The following is a 21,212-nucleotide window of genomic DNA, read 5'->3' on the forward strand; positions in this document are numbered from 1 at the left end:
TGCTGTCGCTAATTGGGCCTTGGTTCGGGCATGTTCAAAAACCTTTTTTTCTGAGGGCTCTTTGTTGTTTTTTTACGTCGGAGGCAGAGGACGTTACTGTACATTCCACCCACTCTTTTGCTAGTTTCATCCCTCCAGTCTTTTCCGGACCAAAGCTCCCTACCTTTTTGCATGTTGTACAGCCCAGCTTTGAATTTTGCATGACAAGCCAGGGGTTATAAGTTTGCTTTTTCTTGAACTGAGCCTCCGTCCAAACTGCACCTGCTCCGGGCACTTCGTTGGTGGATGCACTGCCCTCCCTAGTGATGTGTAGTTCGCGAACGAATCGTTCTTTTTGAATGACTCACTAAGGTGAACGATGGGAAAAATTAATCATATCGATAATTAACTATTTTGCACAAATTATGATTCATACTTCTAAGTCATCTTCAGTAAAGTCAGACAAATTACTAAATAATAATAATAATAATAATAATAATAATTGAGAGATACACCTAATTTCCAAAATAAATAAATACAAACATCTACTGGTATTGTAACGTTATTGTACCCAAGGCTTAATTATATAACTTGTGATTACATATTTGACCTTGAGGAATGAATGTATTTTATACATGACGATTTACAACTACGGTTAAATATTTTATAATTTAATAATGACGGTGATTCACCTTAGTCCACAAGGTGACACGTAGTATCAGCTACGATACAACAACCTTTGAGGAGGATATTGCACATTCTGATGGACGACGTTCTTAAACGTCTATTATATTTTACACGCACATTAAATATACATTTTCTAAATGTTATTTTACTGTGTTAAACACTAAAAAATACTAAAAATATACACGTTTAAACTTGATCACATGACTAATCCCAAAGGTTTACTGGATAGACGAGGAATTGGGCAAACAGCGTTTTGCTATGTGCTGAATAAATACCACGGATTACTTCCACAAATACCACTCGTTCGGCCTCTCTTTTGTTGTTGTAAAAAACAATGCGTGACTCTAAATGTATAGAAAAAAACACGTAAGAAATGCAATTGACTTTTTTTAAACGATTAAATTAAATTAGATTGATACTGATGGCTAAACAATGCTAATGGTTCAAACTGTTATGTTATCTCAATGATTCTAAATATATATTATTTTTTTGTCAAACTATATTTAATTTAATGTTTATGAACCCAGTCAACCAAATATAGATTCTCCCTAGCTTTTGTGATGTGCAGTTCGTGAACGACTCGTAATGCGGTCTACATTGATTGGTTTTGTGTCATTGAATCAGTGAATCAAATGAACGAAATGAATCGATTCACCAAACTGAACTGAATCAAATGAATCGAGTCACTAAAAATCCTCCCCGACCCCCTCCCTGTCCCCGTCCCCGTCCCCCTCTCCCTCTCTCGCCGAGTCAGACTCACTAGTAGGCTTACTAGCTAGTGGAGGACGTGCCGGTGGTGATGCTGAACTGGCGGGATTAACAGCGCAGACAGCGCTGCTAGCTAAGGCATCGCCATCAGGAGCAGTTTCCCCCTCATTTTTGATTGGGCTTTCCTTTCCCACGACACGTTTCAGGCTACTTGACGTGATTACGTAGGGACCTCTCGCTAGCTGACCACCACTGTTTCAAGATCAGTTACTTACCTCACCGGCCCGACCCATAACCTCTATGTACAAATAAGAGAGCAGGTCTGGAATCGGTGTGGCAGGATAGGATGCGCTTTTACAGGGGGCGGGAGAAATAACGAGGAGGCAGAGGCAACTTTAACTCTGATCGCTTTTATTACAATGTTACAAAGTCGATCGCTTCAATTATTTTCACTGTCTGACTATGAAATGATTTCAATCTGCTTTTACACTTTACCCTGGTTTACACAGTGCGGTGACTTATGACCACACCCTGTTACTTCATAACTCTCACTCTCTGCTTATATATATATTACATTCCCACATATAGATTCTGTTAAATCTCTTTCAGTTGAACTGGAATACTCCATGTTTCTCTTGCAGGGTCGATGCAGGGTATGAGTAAATTGTCTGTGGTTCAACTTGCGTCAGAGGGCTGACCTACAGTAGAGTTTGTCTGTATTCCTGGTTAGACAAACCCCGTCTCACTCAGTATATAGGAAATCTTGCAGTAAATTTGACCGACAGGTCAAATGAGAAGCAAGTGCCTCCATGCTTGCTATCTCTTATTTATTCAGAGGCCTATTCCAGGCTCAGGAATTCGGGAGGACCTGTCTCTTCCCCCCCCCCCCCCCAAAAAAAAAAACAACTTATCAGATGTTATTATGGTGACCAGAAGCCTATTTATTTCCAAGCTACACTGTTACAAATTCCTTCACTTTCTTTCTCATGCTAGATCATTACAGCAGTTTAACCCTTTAAATACACTTATGGTCCTACAGTACCATAATTCTTAATATATTTTTCTGTGGTCTTCGGTCTGTTGCAATCTAGAGAAGTACTGTCTTCTGTCCCACCATATCAAGAGGCATCACCTTCTCTTCTTGTGCCGTAATCACCTGAAAAACAAAACAAGCCATCACATACAAATGTTTGCCATTTTAAGCTCTGTCACTAAAATCTCCATCATCTTTGATAAGCACCCTCTAACAAAATCAATAACTCAAATTGCAGATCAGCAGGTGGCAGAGATGCTTTAATATCACTGAGTCACCAGTCACCTTTTCTTCTGGACCTTTAACCAACTGCAGCTGGGGTTGGAATCTGTCCCCCACTATTTTTGTGGCAGGCTGTCTGTGGATATGCTTGGAAGGTGTGTCTCATGCCACTGCCTCTCATTCCCCCCTAGGGAGCAGCATCCACAGCCTTCTTACCACCTACACCTAGCGAGGTCCCCCCACCAAGCATCTTGTAACCAGCCATGGTGCGCTGAGGGAGGACGGATCTCCACCACCCCTTCTCCCTCCAGTTCAGTTCCATTCAGGAAGTGGCTCACCATGACAAAGTCACCGCCATTCTCAGAACAATTTCCTTATGTAGTGCTCATCCAGGATGTCGGGCCTTCTTCCTGACAACAGAAGGGCACCGTTATTAAAAGCATCTCTGTCATCATTCACTAGGTAGCCAAACAGACACTCCTATAAATGTATACACTCAAAGATTACCTATCAAACAGGGATACCATATGGGAAGGTGTAGCAAAGTGGTTAACAGTGTGCAGGTGCAGGTGATCAATAATCAGACAAACAACGATAATCCAGGTGCAGTGGTTTATTGGTATAATCCAATGCCTGATGGCTAACAGCAGTAAACAATAACAATGTTAATGAAGCAATACAGCGGCGTGTATTGCTTATTTATAATCCATGGGTTTCCCCCAAAATAATAACAGTCCCGTTTCAGTTCACCCACACCTAACACATACACAAACACTGGTCCACAGTGTGCGCTCTAGTGCTCCCGGCATTAAAGTGCGCAGAGGTTTATATGAGGACAGAATCTCTCTTAGGTACTCTGGTGCTAAGCCATTCAGTGCTTTATAAGTTAATAGTAAGATTTTAAAATCAGTTCTAAAATGTATTTGAAGCCAGTGCAATGAGGCCAACACAGGAGTTATAAGAGCCCGTTTGTTCGTTCTAGTCAGAACCCTCGCTGCTGCATTTTGAACAAGCTGTAAATGTGATAAGACGTGATGTGGAAGTCCAGCAAATAAAGCATTGCAATAATCAAGTCTTACATATGGGAAGGCTATCCAGAAAGCATTTTATACACACTTACTATGCCAACTCTATAATTAACCTTAAATACAATAACTAGATCTACAATGATATGTTTAATTTAAATGGCTGGGATTTAAATATAGAATTAGAAACACCAAAGCAGTTAGACAAATAAATACACTCTCAAATCTCTATTACAGTATATCATTTAGGTAGGCAATTTAGGTAGCATATACAATCACAGGCAACACCAAACCAGTATTAAGTTAGTCTAATTAATATCAGGCAACTAGCAACACCAAATATTGAACAAGGGCTCAACTGGGTAGGTCCACAAATCCACCCAAAGTTCACTACTGCACAGATATTTACTTTCCTGTTTAAAGCCCTGTATACAAAATGAGAGAGAGAGAGAGAGAGAGAGAGAGAGAGAGATAAAATGAGATGTCAATACTTCACTCTAAAACTTAGTGGATGTGTGGCAATCAACTAGCAGTAAACAGTTGTCAGCAAATTTTGTCCTCTGACAAAGCATCAATATCAAGTACTAAGCCAATTCAGACTGGAAACAATTACAGTCAGTCTCCAAACTCTCGATTCGAACAGGGAAGAAACCATCTGGGTCAAATCCGCAGAGCCGCCAACTGCATGACCAAACCAAACCACTCGCAAAGTCTCCTCTCTTCCAGTGATTGGACACAGCCGGTTTATGTAGGATAACAATCAAGACAATTTTAAACTATTTTAAACCACTTAATAGTCAATTAGGCAATCAGTTAAGATTAACAGTGCAGTGCAGCAGTGCACACCACACACAAGTGCAATCATACAGTATATTACCAACTAAACAAACTAAAATATAAATATGCATTATAAACATTACCAAGATTAAATAGTGATATTGTGAACAAATACACATTTGTTGAAAACGCCACATACCAGAAACCACACTTGACTACAGTTTGTGTGTTTCCCAACCCGATAGAGGACCTTGTTCACCAAATCCATACTAAACTCTTTTTTTGACTCTGTTTTAGTTCATGTACTGTATGTATGTATGTTTGTATGTATGTATGATTGTATTTTCTTGTGTTTCTCCAGAGCTGTTTAGGAAACCCACTCTGACATTCACCCCTGCGAGTCCAGTGTGGAAGGGAGAGGCTGTGACTCTGCAGTGTGGGGCTCAGATATATAAACAGGGCACACAGCTGCAGTACCGCTATATCAAAGACAATGGGGATCTGAGTGGAGCTCGATCACGGGATCCATACTCAATCCCAGCAGCAGAGCTGAGAGACACAGGGAGCTACCAGTGTGAGGTGGAGGCAGCAGGGACGGGGATGAAGAAAAGGAGTGATTCTGTGAGGCTTTCTATGAAAGGTGAGTCATTTTATAGAGCAGATGGGTTAAAGATTTATAAAGAAAAAAAATGATGGGTGTCCCTGTGGTTCAGATTTAACATATTCAGATTTTACTTCCTCTTTTATTGCAACCTGGATATTCCATTGTTTTAGTTTAATGCCTTTACTGGTGTAAAATTGTTAACTCTGCCCATTGACATTGTTAGTTGCTCTTGTAAACAGTGGCTGCTGGTGACCTCAAGGGAGGCACAAGTATAGGGGAGGGGGGATTTTAAAACATTTTTTCACATAATGTGCAATGTATCTATTTTTTCCCCTTATCCATAGCACTCTAAGGTCATCAGTAATCTCTCTTGTTCAGTATTATTAGCCTTACAGAAATTGGGATTTTTACTGTGATTTCTAACATGATTTTCAGCTTTATTAACAAATTAACATTGACAGGGAGTCAAAGTAAAAACACATTCATAAATAAGTTAGGGCCCAATGAAATCACTTTTATTATTTTCTGATTTCAGTTTTTACTGTTGTAAAAAATGTAATTAAGTTGATTTAATTGAACTTATGTACACCGCAGGCGCAGCGAACAACACAAAAGTGTAACTCTAGTACAGGCTTCTGTTTCTTCCATTCGGTTTGAGTTACTCTGCATTTCAGTATTGTTAACAGGTTATAAAAACAGGTTGTATAAGTTAAAGAAACACTTCATTTTTTCTTTTTCCACTACAACAAAACAAATTATTGTTTTTTGTTTCTCTGTATTTGTCATCAGTCATTACAGTAAAAAAAAAAAAAGAAAAAAAAAAAATACCTACAACAGGGAGCTAACTGACTTACTTTAGACTTGCATGGGCAGCAGTGTGGAGTAGTGGTTAGGGCTCTGGACTCTTGACCGGAGTCGGAGAATTTCTAAGCCTTTTGCTGAGGGTTTTCCAGTTGTAAAAGTGAAAAAAACACACAGTACTTTGCGTCTCGTCTTAAGTTACCATAGCAACAACCAGCAATGTTTTGTTTTTTTATTTAGCCAAGAGGGGGCAGGAGGATGTGGGTCGCGTAACTCCTCCAATTAAAACCCGTGCTCAGATCACGTGATGTGCCACTGCTAACACTGTGTTTAATGGGAGAAGGGAGCCTCCTTTTAAAAAAAAACAAAAAACACACACACCCTTCCAGGACCAGAACACCGATCTGGCACTGCTAGTACTGTAAGCACGTGTCTCTCAGCAGCCAGAATTGCTGTCATTTAGGAATACTGAATCTTGAGCTTAGGTTTAAATATTTTTTTTTAGTCACTAATGGTATTTTTATTTTATTGAAAATGATTATATTATAATGGTATTATATATATATATATATATATATATATATATATATATATATATATATATATATATATATATATATATATATAATAAATCACTGAATAAATCACTACGCACCACTAGATTCTAAATTCCATGACAAACTGCCATTTTATTTGTTATTAGTTACAAAACTACAGCCAAAAATGAGTGGCATGTCACCTATTTCCTTTAATATATTTAGGGATGAAACTCCACATAACTGGTACAACACCAGCTTTCTGAGTGAAGACAGCAGTCCATCTGAAAAAAATAAATAAATAAAAATAAGTGCACCAGCAAGAGTGGACACATAACAGTAGATAAGAACCAGCTGAATGAAATAGAAAAAAAACAAAGATGGACATTCAAGCAGTATAAACCAATTCGGGGCGTGCGGTTCCGATGATATATACCAACTTCTGGGGTGGTTAAAGTTATATATATAATTTGTTTATTTGTTAAGTTGAGGAGGATCTGCCTCCCTTGCCTCCTCTAAGGAGCCTCCACTGTTTGTAAATGTTTTGGTAGCTGTGTGAGTCAAAACAGAGATAAAGAAAGAGAGAGAACTGTGTGATCCCGTGGTTACTGCAATAACTTCAGAAATAAATAAAACAAACTGGGATACAACAAAAGCCTGGAACTCTATTGAAAAGCTGTTGGATTGAAATTTTCTAGGTGGGTCAAATTTTATAATGAAAATAAAAAAAAACATTGGTGTTGATCTGTCAGCTAGTTTTTACTTGATTTAAGTGTTGCTACTGATGCTCTGAAAGGGAAAGGTGCAAACTAATTATATAATCTTTATATTTCTACAGAGCTGCCCCAGACTACACTCACCCTGGAGCCTCTATTCCCAGAGATATGCACTGGGGAGACAGTCACTCTGAGGTGTGGGGTTAAAGGGGGTTCTGCTGGCTGGAAATATCTCTGGTACAAAGACAATGAGGACACTCCAGTGCTCCAGACTGCTGGCCGCAGTATAACTGGTGCCAGTTACACCATCACTGCAGCTGCTGTATCTGACCAGGGCCAGTACTGGTGTCGAGGACAAAGAGGAGATCAGCCACTCTACTCACAGCTCAGTGATAAAGTAATATTAACTGTGTCTGGTGAGTTTACTCAGCTTAATGCAGCCTCTTCATAGACAGTTACACCGACCATATGAGTGTTTTCATATTTCAACAGGCAGTTATACATTTTTCTAATGATTTTATAAACCCAGATTGTGAATATGAAGCATTCTGTTTAATTAAAATTAATTCCAATTCCACTTTATTGAATTTATCAATGAGTTAATGCTCTTGAGTTAAAGCTTTTTGAATAGGTTGTATTAATGTGCATCCTTTGGTTTACCCAAAGATATATTCAGATCTAACTGAACAGGGTTAGAAACTAATGTAGACATTGGAAAACTATTTGTTTTTAAGGTCTTTAATGTACTGTAATCATCCCTCTACACATAAATACAAATCTCTTTCAGCAGGTTAGCCACTGGCCGTGACATGTGCAATATTCCATTCTTTCCAGTCAGGACAGCTGTAGAATAGACGATAGCTAATATGCTATAGAACAAACTAATGCCTACATGTGATGGAGAACAGAATATTAGTCATATGTAATGCATAATAAAAGCACATGACAAGGCGTGCGTTGTGTTGCATTAAAATATGTCTGTAGTTGGGTTAATGCAGCACAACGCACAGGCCCTGGAGTGTGTTATCCCGCTTATAAAAACGGACACAATATATATATATTTTTTAAACCAAACACATTTTTTATTTTTTCAAAAAATCTTAACAATTTTATTATATATCCTTCCACTTTGGAGAACATATACTGCCTCAAACAAGGTTCTATTTGTTGTAAACTGGAGGTTTCAATATATTATTATTATTTATTTCTTAGCAGGCGCCCTTATCCAGGGCGATGTACAATTGTTACAAGATATCACATTATTTTTTTACATACAATTACCCATTTATACAGTTGGGTTTTTACTGGAGCAATCTAGGTAAAGTACCTTGCTCAAGGGTATAGCAGCAGTTACAATCTAGAGAAGTACAGTCTTCCCCACCTGAGATTGAACCCACGACACTCCGGTCAAGAGTCCAGAGCCCTCACCACTACTCCACACTGCTGCCCATTTATATTTTCCAGCGATGAGCGAGTCATCATTGAAATGAGGTGATTTACTCCCATGGGTTTTAGAGTGAACTGCAGTGTCTTTGCCTCCTTTTCTATATCTTTTAATTATTGATAAAAATTAATTATTGCGATTTTTAAATGCTTGATTTAGGGTTTATGTTAGTGCTGTTTACATAGTGATTGAGACCCACGCGGAGGCCAACAAAGCTAGAAATGGAGCACTCTTAACCAGCCGAATTACACACTGAAGCATAGAATTCTCAAACCAGACCGTTTAAATTTTCAACAGAAACTGTTTTTAAATCGATTACCATTTATCTTTATTTAATCCAATCAATAAAAACACCAGCTGGACAAGCAGTAGTTTTTTTGTGTTTGCCTTATTTTTGTTTTCTTTGATTTCATTAAGTTGTTGACTTGTTAGATCTTCGTGTCTTTTGCTTTTTTTTCAATAGAGGTTTTTCTTCTTGTAATTCTAGCCACTTGTCTACTGTCATGCCTCTGAAAAAATCAAATGTTACGAAAGGAATGTCACTAATTTAGAAAAAAACTTTAAAAGACCTCTCACACCAGTGTGTGTATTTATTGCAAGTTTAATATGTCGTGTATTGATAATTTATTGATCAAACTGTGCTTAGGCAAAAATAAGTTCCGTCGTGCTTTGTAATATACAGTATATCTGCACGGTTCAAATTCCTCTACAGCCAATCAGCATGCAGCATCCGAACATTCCATTTTTGTAAGGAGAATTGATCCCTTCAGGAAGTCTTGCTTGATCTGTAACCTCTCCAGACCTTAGTAATGGAATAGTTCAGCTGAGATACTCAACTCACTAATCAGAAAAATACATTTTAACATAATCATTTGATCACAGATACGTATAATGTTTGTGCTCAAAGGTCTGTATTTAACCGTGTTAAGAGTGGATCTTCAAGTATTCTGTTTTGTAATAATATTAATAATCTTTATATCGCACCTTTCATAGTAGACCACCATCACAAAACGCTTTACAAGATACGAGATTAGGGGGTGTGAACTATGCATCAGCTGCAGAGTCACAACAACGTCTCACCCGAAAAGACAAGGTTAAGTGACTTGCTCAGGGTCACACAATGAGTCAGAGACTGAGGTGAGATTTGAACCAGGGATCTTCTGGTTATAAGCGTGTTTCTTAAACCACTGGACCACACAGCCTCCTATAACTTCTTTTTGTTATTTGTTTAGTTTTTGGAGTCACACAACAGTGAATTACTCCACTAATAAACAGGGCCTCTCAGAAGCTGAAAGCACAGGCTGCACTTTTCATTTGATGTTTACATTTGGTGAAGCTAGCGAGCCTCTGAAAGGAGATTGCAATCACTCCAGAAATACTACTGGAGAGGAGACTAGATGCTATCTCCTCCTTCAGAATTTAAAAACTCTTTCCCCTAATCCTATTCTGTTCTCTGCATCCTGCCTGGACACAGATATTCCCAGGAGAGACAGTCACCCTGAGCTGTGAGGTGGAGGGGGGCTCTGCTGGCTGGAGGTTTAAACAGTACAGAGATGGACGTGAAGAGGCAGGGTGCAGTGATCAATACAGCAGGAGATATGGGGACAGCTGCACAATCAGTACCGCTCAGTATAACCACAGTGGAGTGTACTGGTGTGAGTCTGCATCAGGACAGGAGCGCAGTAATGCTGTCAACCTAACTGTGTCCAGTAAGTCATTTTCATTAAAGTAATATTTAACCACACTGTAGAATAATGCACTCTGGTAGGTTAGATAGGTAGATAACATGTTTTTTTTTTTTGTAATTCTCTGCTTATGCATTTAACACATAATGGCTTCCTTTTAGGTTTGCTCTCGGTGTATTAGAAATAAAAAGTTAAATTGCAAATTCTAATAATATAAATACTTGTGCTTCATCCATACTGAAAAACGGTTTAAAATTATCAGAAAAAATGAATGTACTGTACCTGCTGTACGTATCTAGATCTGCTGTAATTACTTGTACCCATTCCATCCCCTCACCACGCTTCATTTTCTTGTGTCCTCTGGTCCTGGTTTCTGTACTGTGCATAAAGCATTGGTTCGGGTTAACTATGCCAGCGCCTTTTAAGATCTTATAGACCTCAATCAAATGCCCCCTGATTCATCTTTGTTCTAGGCTAAATAAATTCAGTTCCTTCAATCCATATTTGCAGCGTGATCCTAGTCTGGTTCCTCTCTGTTGAATTGGCAGGGAAGGGGTTAAATTCCTCCCTGCCAGAACACATGTGGGAATGTGGCTGTAGCCGTAAATTGAATAAATGATGATTAGTCAGTCACGGGTGCGTGGGTGAAAGTGGCCAATGATCATTTTGACTGAAACTCCTGGGGCAAATTCCTCCTTGGTTTGCTTGAAGGAGTTGTACACAACAAGCTTCAATATGAAAGCTGAAAGTTAATTTTAATAAAGAATGACAAGTTTTTAATGAAAAAAACATTTCTAAAGTAAAAATAGGATTCTGTTATTTTGCAATACCACGGGGCTCCAGATTATTACCCGTGCTTAAGCAGTAACATTTTATTTAGAGTTGTTGTTGAACTTAAACCCGTTCATGGCTTTGCAGCAACACAAACCAACTAATATCCTTATTTAAAAAATAAATAAATACATAAATAACCGTCTGAATAGAATTTAATTAATAGAGAATAAAACAAACTAAACTAACAATTACCTAGCCTATATTTAATTAATCATTTTTTGTAGTATCCAAACTGCCCAGCATCTTCTGTTACAGTCACTGCTAACGTTAGCTGTTGTAAATAGTGCAGAGCGGACTATGGTGGGTCAAACCAATGTTCGTGTACGGTGAGTTTTTTTGTGGGTCTCTATTTATTTATTTATTTATTTATTTATTTTTAATGTTGGACTCATGCCGTCTTATGAATGACTTTCCTTTTTTACATTTTAAATCATTTATAAGCAAAACCATAATATAGAATAATAGTGTGTTTACACAGAGCAAAAAAAAGTCGAGGTGACAAATATATAGTTTGCCTCCCCTGTGCTCTGTGGGTTAGGTGTCTATGGTCTCAATCAAGTTACAGTTCAACAGGAGCAAAATATACTAAAAGGTCACAAGTCATCAAGTACGTGCAGAAACATTACCGTCCCCCCCCCCCCCCCCCCCATATTTTTGGGCATTTCTACACGAATCATAGGAATGGAGGCCATTTTGATGGAATTCCGTCTACAGACGGAGCACTTTCACTGATGCAGGTGTAAAAATCGGTAATCACAGGTAAGGTTAGAATTAATTAATCAATCAATCAATCCATTTTATTTATATATAGCGCCTTTCACGACAGGTCGCCACAAAGCGCTTTACAAGGATATAGAAACAATCCATATTACAAAAACAACAACAAGCAGTAAAAAAGGAACAGAATAAAAACAAAACAGTAAAATATGTAAAAAAAAAAAAAAAAAAGTTAGGATATATAAGGGTAAAAAAGTTAGGATATATAAGCTATATTATAAAATGGGTATTTTAAATACTCTATCCTGATTGGTCAAAACAGGTCAAATGGGGGTGTTGATATTACAGCATATCACCCTGGGTCGGCACTTTTCTTCAAAAACGGGCAAATCACTGGCAGATATCCATACGCCACTAGACATATTGGAATCGCAATAAACATGACCGACGAGATTTATGTAAATGTTGAACTTCTGGGAAACCGAAGTGTACATGAGATATTGAATGAATCTGAATCGGACACCAATGATTAATTAAAGCAGTGAAAAAAGCAAAAGTATTAAGTGTTCAAATAAATTCAAAACTCGCCATTCTGATTGCTCTGTTCCTTCTCCCTGAACTACGGCGTTTCCCTATCCCATTTTGAAAATAAATAGTTTTAAAAATATCTCTTAAACTTTCACAAAAGATTTGGGTCCCTCTTAAAAGAGACTTTGGGGTTAAAGATGTTTTGTTGCCGCTGCTCCCGGTCTGTCCATTCTTCAGTATTATTATTATTATTATTATTATTATTATTATTATTATTATTATTATTAATAATAATAATAATTTATTTCTTAGCTGACGCCCTTATCCAGGGTGACTTACAATTGTTACAAGATATCACATTAGTTTTTTACATATAAAGTACGCACCCCCTGCGCAGCTGTGTGATCTGATTCATCTCGACAATTCTTGTAATACCTTTTAAATGTGTCCAGGTACAATGGTATCATGTCTTCTGCTGTGCCCTGCATTGTTTTAAATTGTTTCTTAACACTGGCACAGTAGTTCTCCACGTTGCCAAGCTGTAAATTGCAAAGTTAGTTTGATAAGTAACCGGGTATTCCATGCAAATAATGTCTTTCTCGCCACTGTGAAGCTGTAGCACAAATCTGGTATGGATGCCTCCTGTTACTACCCCAGATAACAAAGGATGATTTAAAAAAAAACACGCACTCTCACCTGATACTCTTGCAGGTCTTGTGAGGAAGGGTCTGTGTGATTTAAAGGCAGACTCATCTGTGCTGTGTCATAATGAAAATGGACAGTAATATTTTACTTTAAAATGTAATGAATAAACCAAGAATTACAAGTGTAACGAATCAAAACTGCACTTTCAATGGCAATGTTCAATTCAAGAGCTGAAATTATTTTTTAATTAATGCATTTTTGGTTTTTTTTATGTTCTAATTGACTATTTTTTCTAAGGTCAGGCAGAGGTGGAAGGATATTTAAGAAAAATGACTTTTTTGTTCATTAAAACATGTTTTTACGTTTTTTGGGGGTTTTTTTGTAATGTAGGTTGATCCATTTTATAAATTTTAAAGCCACTCGGCTTTGCCTCGTGACTTATAACGCACCCGGGGCGTGTGGATATTAGAGTATATCCCTCACCCTGTCGTGCCTTATTGCTTACTTATAAAAATGTGTTTTAATCTAGTTTTAAAAAGAGCAACAGTGGGATCAGTATGGAGACAGGAGAATATCAGCTCATGTAGATGAGAATGCCAAACTATAAAAATGTTTTTTTAGGCTAGATTTGAAAGCATCTGCTGAAGGGGCTTCTCCAATTGTGATAGGCAATTTGTTCCATAATTTAAGTGCCATATAACTAAAAGATCTACTACCTGAGGTTTTGTTTCTGAATAATAGGTACAGACAGTAACCCAGCATCCAGTGATCAGAGCGGGCAATTAGGGACATAGGGTTTCATAAGAAAGTTACAAACGAGAGGAGGACATTCGGCCCATCTTGATCGTTTGGTTGTTAGTAGCTTATTGATCCCAGAATCTCATCAAGCAGCTTCTTGAAGGATCCCAGGGTGTCAGCTTCAACAACATTACTGGGGAGTTGGTTCCAGACCCTCACAATTCTCTGTGTAAAAAAGTGCCTCCTATTCGGTATGGAGGAGCAAGACCATTTAAAGCCTTATAAGTTAACAGCAACACCGTAAAATCTATTCTAAAACTAACAGGGAGCCAATGCAAGGATGCCAGCACGGGGGTGATATGCTCTAGCCTCTTGACCAGAGTTAAAATTCTAGCAGCAGCATTTTGTACAAGTTGGAGGTGAGAAATCATGTTGTGGCTAGTCCCAATAAAAAGACCATTGTAATAATCAACCCTAGAGGATATAAAAGCATGCATTAATCTCTCTGCATCCTGCCTAGAGAGAAGAACTCACAGTCTTGCAATGTTTCTTAAATGAAAATTTTTGTAACATTTTTAATGAGTGCTTCGAAAGAGAGGTCTATATCAAATATAATACCTAAGTTTTTTACATCTACCCTAAAATCTGTACAGTCAATCAAATAAAACAAACCAAATCTGTATTTTTATTAGGTCCCAGTATCATGACTTCTGTTTTGTCTGAATTTAACATTAAAAAGTTATTAAACATCCAGTTCTTGATGTCAGCAAGACAGGTATTCAAAATGTTAGCAGCAGATCCACACAGCCCTGTCTAAGGGACAAGTAAAGCTGAGTATCATCAGCAGAACAGTGGAAACTAACTTCATGTCTACGAATAAGGTCACCCAAGAGAAAATGAGAGTGAAAGAGAGAAAGTGGATGAGGAGGGAGAGATGGTGAGAGTGTAGTGGTGGTGATGCAGGTGTGTTTGTGTAAAACTGTCAGTTCCCTCCAGTCAGTGGTCAATCCTGACCCGTCTCTCAGCCCTGCTGATCTGAACTCTTTCTGTCTTTTCAGATCAATGGGTGATCCTGCAGACTCCCCTCCAGCCTGTGATTGAGGGAGACTCTCTGACTCTGAGGTGTCGTGTCCGCACAAATTATACATTTACCAGGATTGTCTTTTTTAAAGATAATGAAGAGATTCAGTCCCAGAATAACACAGAGCTGAGTGTGGATCGTGTTTCAAAGAGTGACGAGGGGTCCTACAAGTGCAGAGCGATGTGGAACTCCTCAACTTACTCTGGTGACTCTGCAGAGGTGCGGGTGTCAGTGAGAGGTAGGTTCACTCGAACATCACCCTCTTCTCTGTCTGTAATGTCTCTCTGCTACATTAATATTGGAGTCCTGGTCAACTGTATTTGGTGTATTACTAATTTAAGGTGCTAAAGTAACAGGGCCCCTATCAAGGGCAGAGCTTTCTGATATTGTGTTCTGCCAAGATGTCTTGAATTTGTACAAATCCACAGGAGGCCATACCAGATATAGCAATAAAGAGGCTCTGGATGGATATCACATTACACTATGTAACACAATTTTTGTTCCTGGGTAGTAAGTGTTATTTCCTAATTGCTTATGCCTCAAAAGTATAGAAAATGGCTATTATTCCCCACAAACTTTGCTTTTGTGACCAGGACAGTGATATTTTGAAATGTACCTATTTCCAATGAGAAAACGGGCGAATTTGTGTCTTTTCGTTCACATAAAGTCAGAAAAAAACAACATATGAATCCAAATTAACATGTATTTATACTAAAGTAATACAAAAATGACTACAAAAGATTTAGAAGTGAGTAGTTTTTCGAGATTTACGATTATACTGTAAATCACTTTCACGAATCAGCCCCCAAATGTAGTCTCCCATCATGTTCTCGTTATACTGTCCTTGGTAGCGGCATTCAAAGTCCAGTATATCCTGGTGGAAGCGCTCGCCTTGCTCCTCCAAGTACGCTCCCATGTTCTCCTTGAATTTATCAAGATGAGCATCAAGGATATGGACTTTGAGGGACATCCTACAGCCCATTGTGCCGTAGTTCTTCACCAGAGTCTCAACCAGCTCCACATAGTTTTTGGCCTTGTGATTGCCCAGGAAGCCCCGAACCACTGCGACAAAGCTGTTCCAAGCCGCTTTCTCCTTACTAGTGAGCTTCTTGGGGAATTCATTGCACTCCAGGATCTTCTTTATCTGTGGTCCGACGAAGACACCGGCTTTGACCTTTGCCTCAGACAGCTTAGGGAAGAAGTCTTGAAGGTACTTGAAGGCTGCCGACTCCTTATCTAGAGCTCTGACAAATTGTTTCATAAGGCCCAATTTGATGTGCAGTGGTGGCATCAGCACCTTCCGGGGGTCCACCAGTGGCTCCCACTTGACGTTGTTCCTCCCCACAGAGAACTCGGTCCGCTGTGGCCAGTCCCGCCTGTGGTAGTGCGCCTTGGTGTCCCTGCTGTCCCAAAGGCAAAGATAGCAGGGAAACTTGGTAAATCCGCCTTGGAGACTGTGGCAAAGTGGTTAGTAAGGAGAACAGGTGTAGCGGTGATGCGGTGCAGGAGTGACAGGCAGACAACGGTAATCCAGTGACAAATGTTTTTATTTATTTTAAATCCTGGTCTAGCGACCGTAAATAATAAGCCCCGGCAATACACAACGATGTGTAGAGCGCGGGGATGAAAAACACAGGTTTACAGTCCTGAACAAAGTAAACAAAAACACGTTCACCCGTCCCGGGTGCGTGCAGTCGTGCTGGTGGTGAATGAATACACTTTTTATTCGGTGACAGTTGTGAGGTGGTGATCCGGTTTGTGCTGGCCCACGGCGACAGCTCCGGATGTGCTTTAGCTGTCTGGTGGTTTCAAAACACAGACAGTTATTGTACAGCAATAAACAAACAAAAACACACACACACTCAACTCTTTACAGAGTAATACAGCACTTCACAATACCGTCCTTCTCGGTCCTTGGCTTAACCCAAACGAAGGAAAAGAACAGCCTTACCCTGGCCCCTATATGTAATCCCGCATGATATCTAGGTAAACGGTTGCAGCTGCCTTATTACTTGCAGCTGCCCCTTGTTTACCTGTCAAATCAATACGGTCTTACAACAGAGTCTCGCTTCCTTCCAGGCTGACCCACTTTCCGGTCCCGGAAACGAACTGTCAGGCCAGCCCTTCCAGATACTTCTCCTCCCGTTCTTTAGCGCCCTCACAGGTCGGGAGGAAGATTTATCACCAGAACTCATTGTATTTCTGTCACATATCCCACCGCTCAGAGTGGAGCCGAAGGAACACTCGGCTAAATCTACCTTTCCCATTGCTCCCCCCTCCCGGGAAAAATAATCCGCATTTTGGTGGTCTTTCCCCGCACGGTGTACCATGTGGTACATGAAGGGCTGCAATGCCAGATACCACCGAGTTATCCGAGCATTGCTGTCCTTCATGGTGCTTAACCACTGGAGTGGGGCGTGGTCTGTGACAAGATCAAATGAGTGTCCCAGCAGGTAGTATCGTAAAGAGTGAGTAGCCCATTTAATGGCCAAACACTCTTTTTCGACTACGGAGTAGTTACGCTCCCGAGGTAACATTTTTTTGCTCAGGTACAATATCGGGTGTTCTACTCCAGCTACTTTTTGGGACAAGACTGCACCCAAACCTACATCCGAGGCGTCGGTGTGGAGGATGAATCTCTTGGTGAAATCTGGGGTAATAAGAGTGGGGGCCTGGCAAAGTTTACGCTTAATCGTATCAAACGCCCCCTGACACTCAGCTGACCATTTAATTAAATTTGGAGCACTCTTTTTGGTGAGGTCGACTAACGGGTTAACCACTGTGGCGTACTCGGGGATGAAGCGGCGGTAATAACCGGCTAAGCCCAGTAGTGACCTCACCTGAGTCTTGGTTTTGGGGATCGCTGCATCAACCAAAGCCTGGATTTTGGTGACCACAGGTTTCACCCTTCCATTTCCCATTACAAATCCCAAATATTGAGTCTCTGTTTTGGCAAACGCACATTTTCTCAAGTTAGCTGTCAGCCGGGCTGCCCTTAGAGACTGAAGAACGGCTGCAACCCTAGCCAAATGCTCTCGCCAGGTGGAGCTGTAAATCACCACGTCATCAATATACGCTGCTGCATATTCATGATGTGGGCGTAAAACCTGGTCCATCAGTCTCTGAAAGGCAGCGGGCGCACCATGTAGCCCAAACGGCATGGTTTTAAAGTGGAACAGCCCCTCTGGTGTTGAAAATGCGGTTTTCTCTCTGGAGCTGCGGGTTAGAGGGATTTGCCAGTATCCCTTCGTCAGGTCCAGAGTGGAAATAAACCTCGCTTTTCCCAGTCTGTCTAAAAGTTCGTCGACCCGAGGCATGGGATACGCATCGAACTTGGCAATAGCATTCACCTTTCTGAAATCTACGCAGAAGCGGTTGGTGCCGTCCTTCTTAGCCACTATTACAATAGGACTGCACCACTCGCTCCTGGAAGGTTCAATCACTCCAAGCTCGAGCATATCCCGTACCTCTTTGCGAACGCCACTTCGTCGACTTTCCGGGATCCGGTACGGTCTCTCTCGCACTGTGACACCTGGGGGAGAGATAATGTCATATTCAACTAAGTTCGTCCTGCCGGGCACATGAGATAAAACATCGTTGAACTCCTCAATAAGCTTACGCAGCTCTCTTTGCTGATCCGGAACTAATTGTTCCCCCATTGAAATCGCTCTTGTGCTCGGGGTCTCTGGACAGGGACCTAAATCATCCTCCATATTGCCTGGGGCTATAAATAAGACCTCTCTTGCCTGCCAGGGCTTCAACAAATTAATGTGGTAAATTTCACGTTCATTCCGGCGATCGGGCTGTCTAATTTCATAATTTACTTTCCCTATAGCCCGAATCACCTCATACGGCCCCTGCCATTTAGCACACAGTTTTGACTCTGATGAGGGAAGTAGCAGCATTACCTTGTCCCCTGGTCGAAAGGTTCGAATCCGTGCATTTTTGTTATAATGCTGCTCTTGTCGGTGCTGAGCCGATCTGAGGTTGTCTTGGGCCAAACGACCGACCAAATCCAGGCGATCTCGGAGTAGGAGCACATACTTCACTACATTTTTAGACGAGCCTTTGTGCTCCTCCCACCCCTCTCTCAGCAGGTCGAGAATGCCGCGAGGCTGCCGGCCGTACAGGAGCTCAAAGGGGGAGAACCCCGTTGAACTCTGCGGCACTTCTCTCACTGCAAAAAGGAGGTAGGGGAGAAGTGATGCCCAATGTTTCTGCTCTTGTGTCACAAATCGCCTCAGCATCGACTTTAAGGTCTGATTAAAACGTTCCACCAGACCGTCCGATTGTGGATGATAAACGGACGTCCTGATGGGACGTATTTTTAATATTTTGTACACCTGCTGTAACGTATTGGACAAAAAGTTAGTTCCGTGATCGGTCAAAATCTCCTTGGGGATCCCTACTCTGGCCATAATCTGTGCTAACTCGGTGGCTATTGCAGCGGCACTAGTGGACCTCAATGGAACTGCCTCCGGGTATCGCGTTGCATAATCCACCACTACTAAAATGTGCGTATACCCGGAGTCAGAAGGTAGCAAAGGGCCGACTATGTCCATTGCAATGCGCTCGAAAGGAGTGGAAATAATCGGCAGTGGGACCAAAGGGGCGGGGCGCACTCGACCCGGCGCTACTCGCTGGCAGTCTGGGCAGGTGGCTACATATCTCGACACATCAGTATGAAGACCTACCCAATAGAATCGAGCCAATATCCGTTCCCTCGTCTTCTCGGCTCCGAGGTGCCCCGCAAAAGGGATATCATGCGCCAGCCTCATGACCTCGGTCCGACAAGACGGGGGAACCAACAGTTGTGTTACAGGCTGTCCTGTGCCCGCGGCTAGGTTTACCCTATATAGTAATTGCCCCTTGATACTGAAATGTGGATATACTAGCGCCCCAGCGCCGTCAACATCCTTACCTTCAATGGACCGGACCTGCCCCCAAGCGTGCATCAGTGACGGGTCATTATGTTGGCCCCACACTAGGTCCGCGCTTGAGTACCACGGGTCCGGTACATTGAGAGGGGCTGGAATAACCTCTGCTCTAGTCGGTCCAGTAACCTCGCTCTCTCGGTCACACTGCGTTCCCACTCCCTTCGACTGGCGTTTGTTACCATTGCAGCACTCTCCCACCAGACCCCAGCCTTGTCTCACAAATGCTCCCTCCCATTTCGCGGTCCGTCTCTCCTTATTTGTTTTTCTAGGACGGAAAAGAGGGGAAAACATTTCAGTGTGAAAAGGAAACACATCACCAATTCGTTCCTCTTTTTTTTTTTTTTCTGCCACGTTTACGTGTGTGGCTGAGACTGCCATTGTTTGCATCAATTCTTTGAATTTTGGCCAGTCTCGACCCAGAATAACTGGGTGTGGCAACCTTTCCGCCACCCCGACTACAAGGTGACGTTTTATCGGTCCTACCGATAAATATACTTTTAATGTGGGGTATGCCGCCGTGTCTCCATGGATACAGGAGATGGCCACCTGACCTCGTGGCCGCCACGACACACCGCCCAGGAGAGCTGTCCTAATCAAGGTTTGCTCACACCCTGTGTCCACTAATGCGTGGGTTTTCACATTCCCTAACACAACATTAATCAAACAAGGCCCCTCCCGACCATTTTCCCCACGCTTACCAGTTTCAGGTGCCCAATTGCACGCGGCCACGTCACACTCCATGGCAGCGGGGCATGACCTGGCCAGATGTCCCGGCTGGTGGCACCTAAAACAGATAGGAGGGACAGAGGGGGCATAGGTCAGAAATCTGTCCCGCTGCTGGTATGGCAACGGGGCAGGGGCAGCACCTCTACCCCAGCTGGGGGCCAACCTTGGTCTCCATGGGGGGGAGGCAAGGGGGCCCAATGGGGTCGGTGCTCTGGGAGGTCTGGGTCCCTGGAACGTGGGGGGTGGTGGTGGTGGTGTTGGAGGAGAGGGAGGGAGAGGTCGGCTGCTCCGAAGGGCAGGGGCCGACAGGATCCCGATCCGGGCAGAGGTCAGGGAGTCCTCGAAGTCTTCGGCCAGTTTGACCGCCTCCTCCAGGGTGTCGGGGTTGTGGCGCCGTATCCACGCCTGGGTTTCGGCGCCGACCACATGGCAGAATTGCTCTACCACAATGGCTTCCCCCATCTGCTGGGCGGTCTTCTTCCCGGGGGTCAGCCAATGCACCATGTGGTCGCACAACCGCTCTGCAACCACCCTGGGGCGTGTCTCCGGGGCTCTCCGGTACTCCCTAAATCGCGCCCGGTGGGTCTCCGTGGTGATGTTCAGCCGGCGGAGGATAGCCTGCTTGACCAGGTCATAATCGGTGGCGTGATGGTCGCTCATGGCTTGGTAGGCTGCCTGAGCCTCCCCAATCAGGCAGGGTCCCAACTGGCTGGCCCAGAACTCCCGCGGCCAAGCCGCCGCGGTAGCCAGCCGCTCGAACGCCACCAAATACGCCTCCAGGTCATCCTC

At 42.0% G+C, this 21,212-nt stretch overlaps 1 protein-coding gene across 1 annotated transcript in view; it reads left to right on the plus strand.

Annotated features, from left to right (window-relative positions):
• LOC131725070 (Fc receptor-like protein 5) overlaps nucleotides 1-21,212 on the plus strand; it is a 178,718-nt gene that overhangs the window by 152,622 nt on the left and 4,884 nt on the right. Inside the window, exons 16-18 of the mRNA XM_059018552.1 lie at nucleotides 4,793-5,071; nucleotides 7,211-7,504; nucleotides 14,738-14,998. Coding sequence (XP_058874535.1) covers nucleotides 4,793-5,071; nucleotides 7,211-7,504; nucleotides 14,738-14,998 — 834 coding nt within the window. The remainder of the gene's footprint in view (nucleotides 1-4,792; nucleotides 5,072-7,210; nucleotides 7,505-14,737; nucleotides 14,999-21,212) is intronic.

Source organism: Acipenser ruthenus, chromosome 60 (genome assembly GCF_902713425.1).
Source record: "Acipenser ruthenus chromosome 60, fAciRut3.2 maternal haplotype, whole genome shotgun sequence".
Lineage (NCBI taxonomy): Eukaryota > Metazoa > Chordata > Actinopteri > Acipenseriformes > Acipenseridae > Acipenser > Acipenser ruthenus.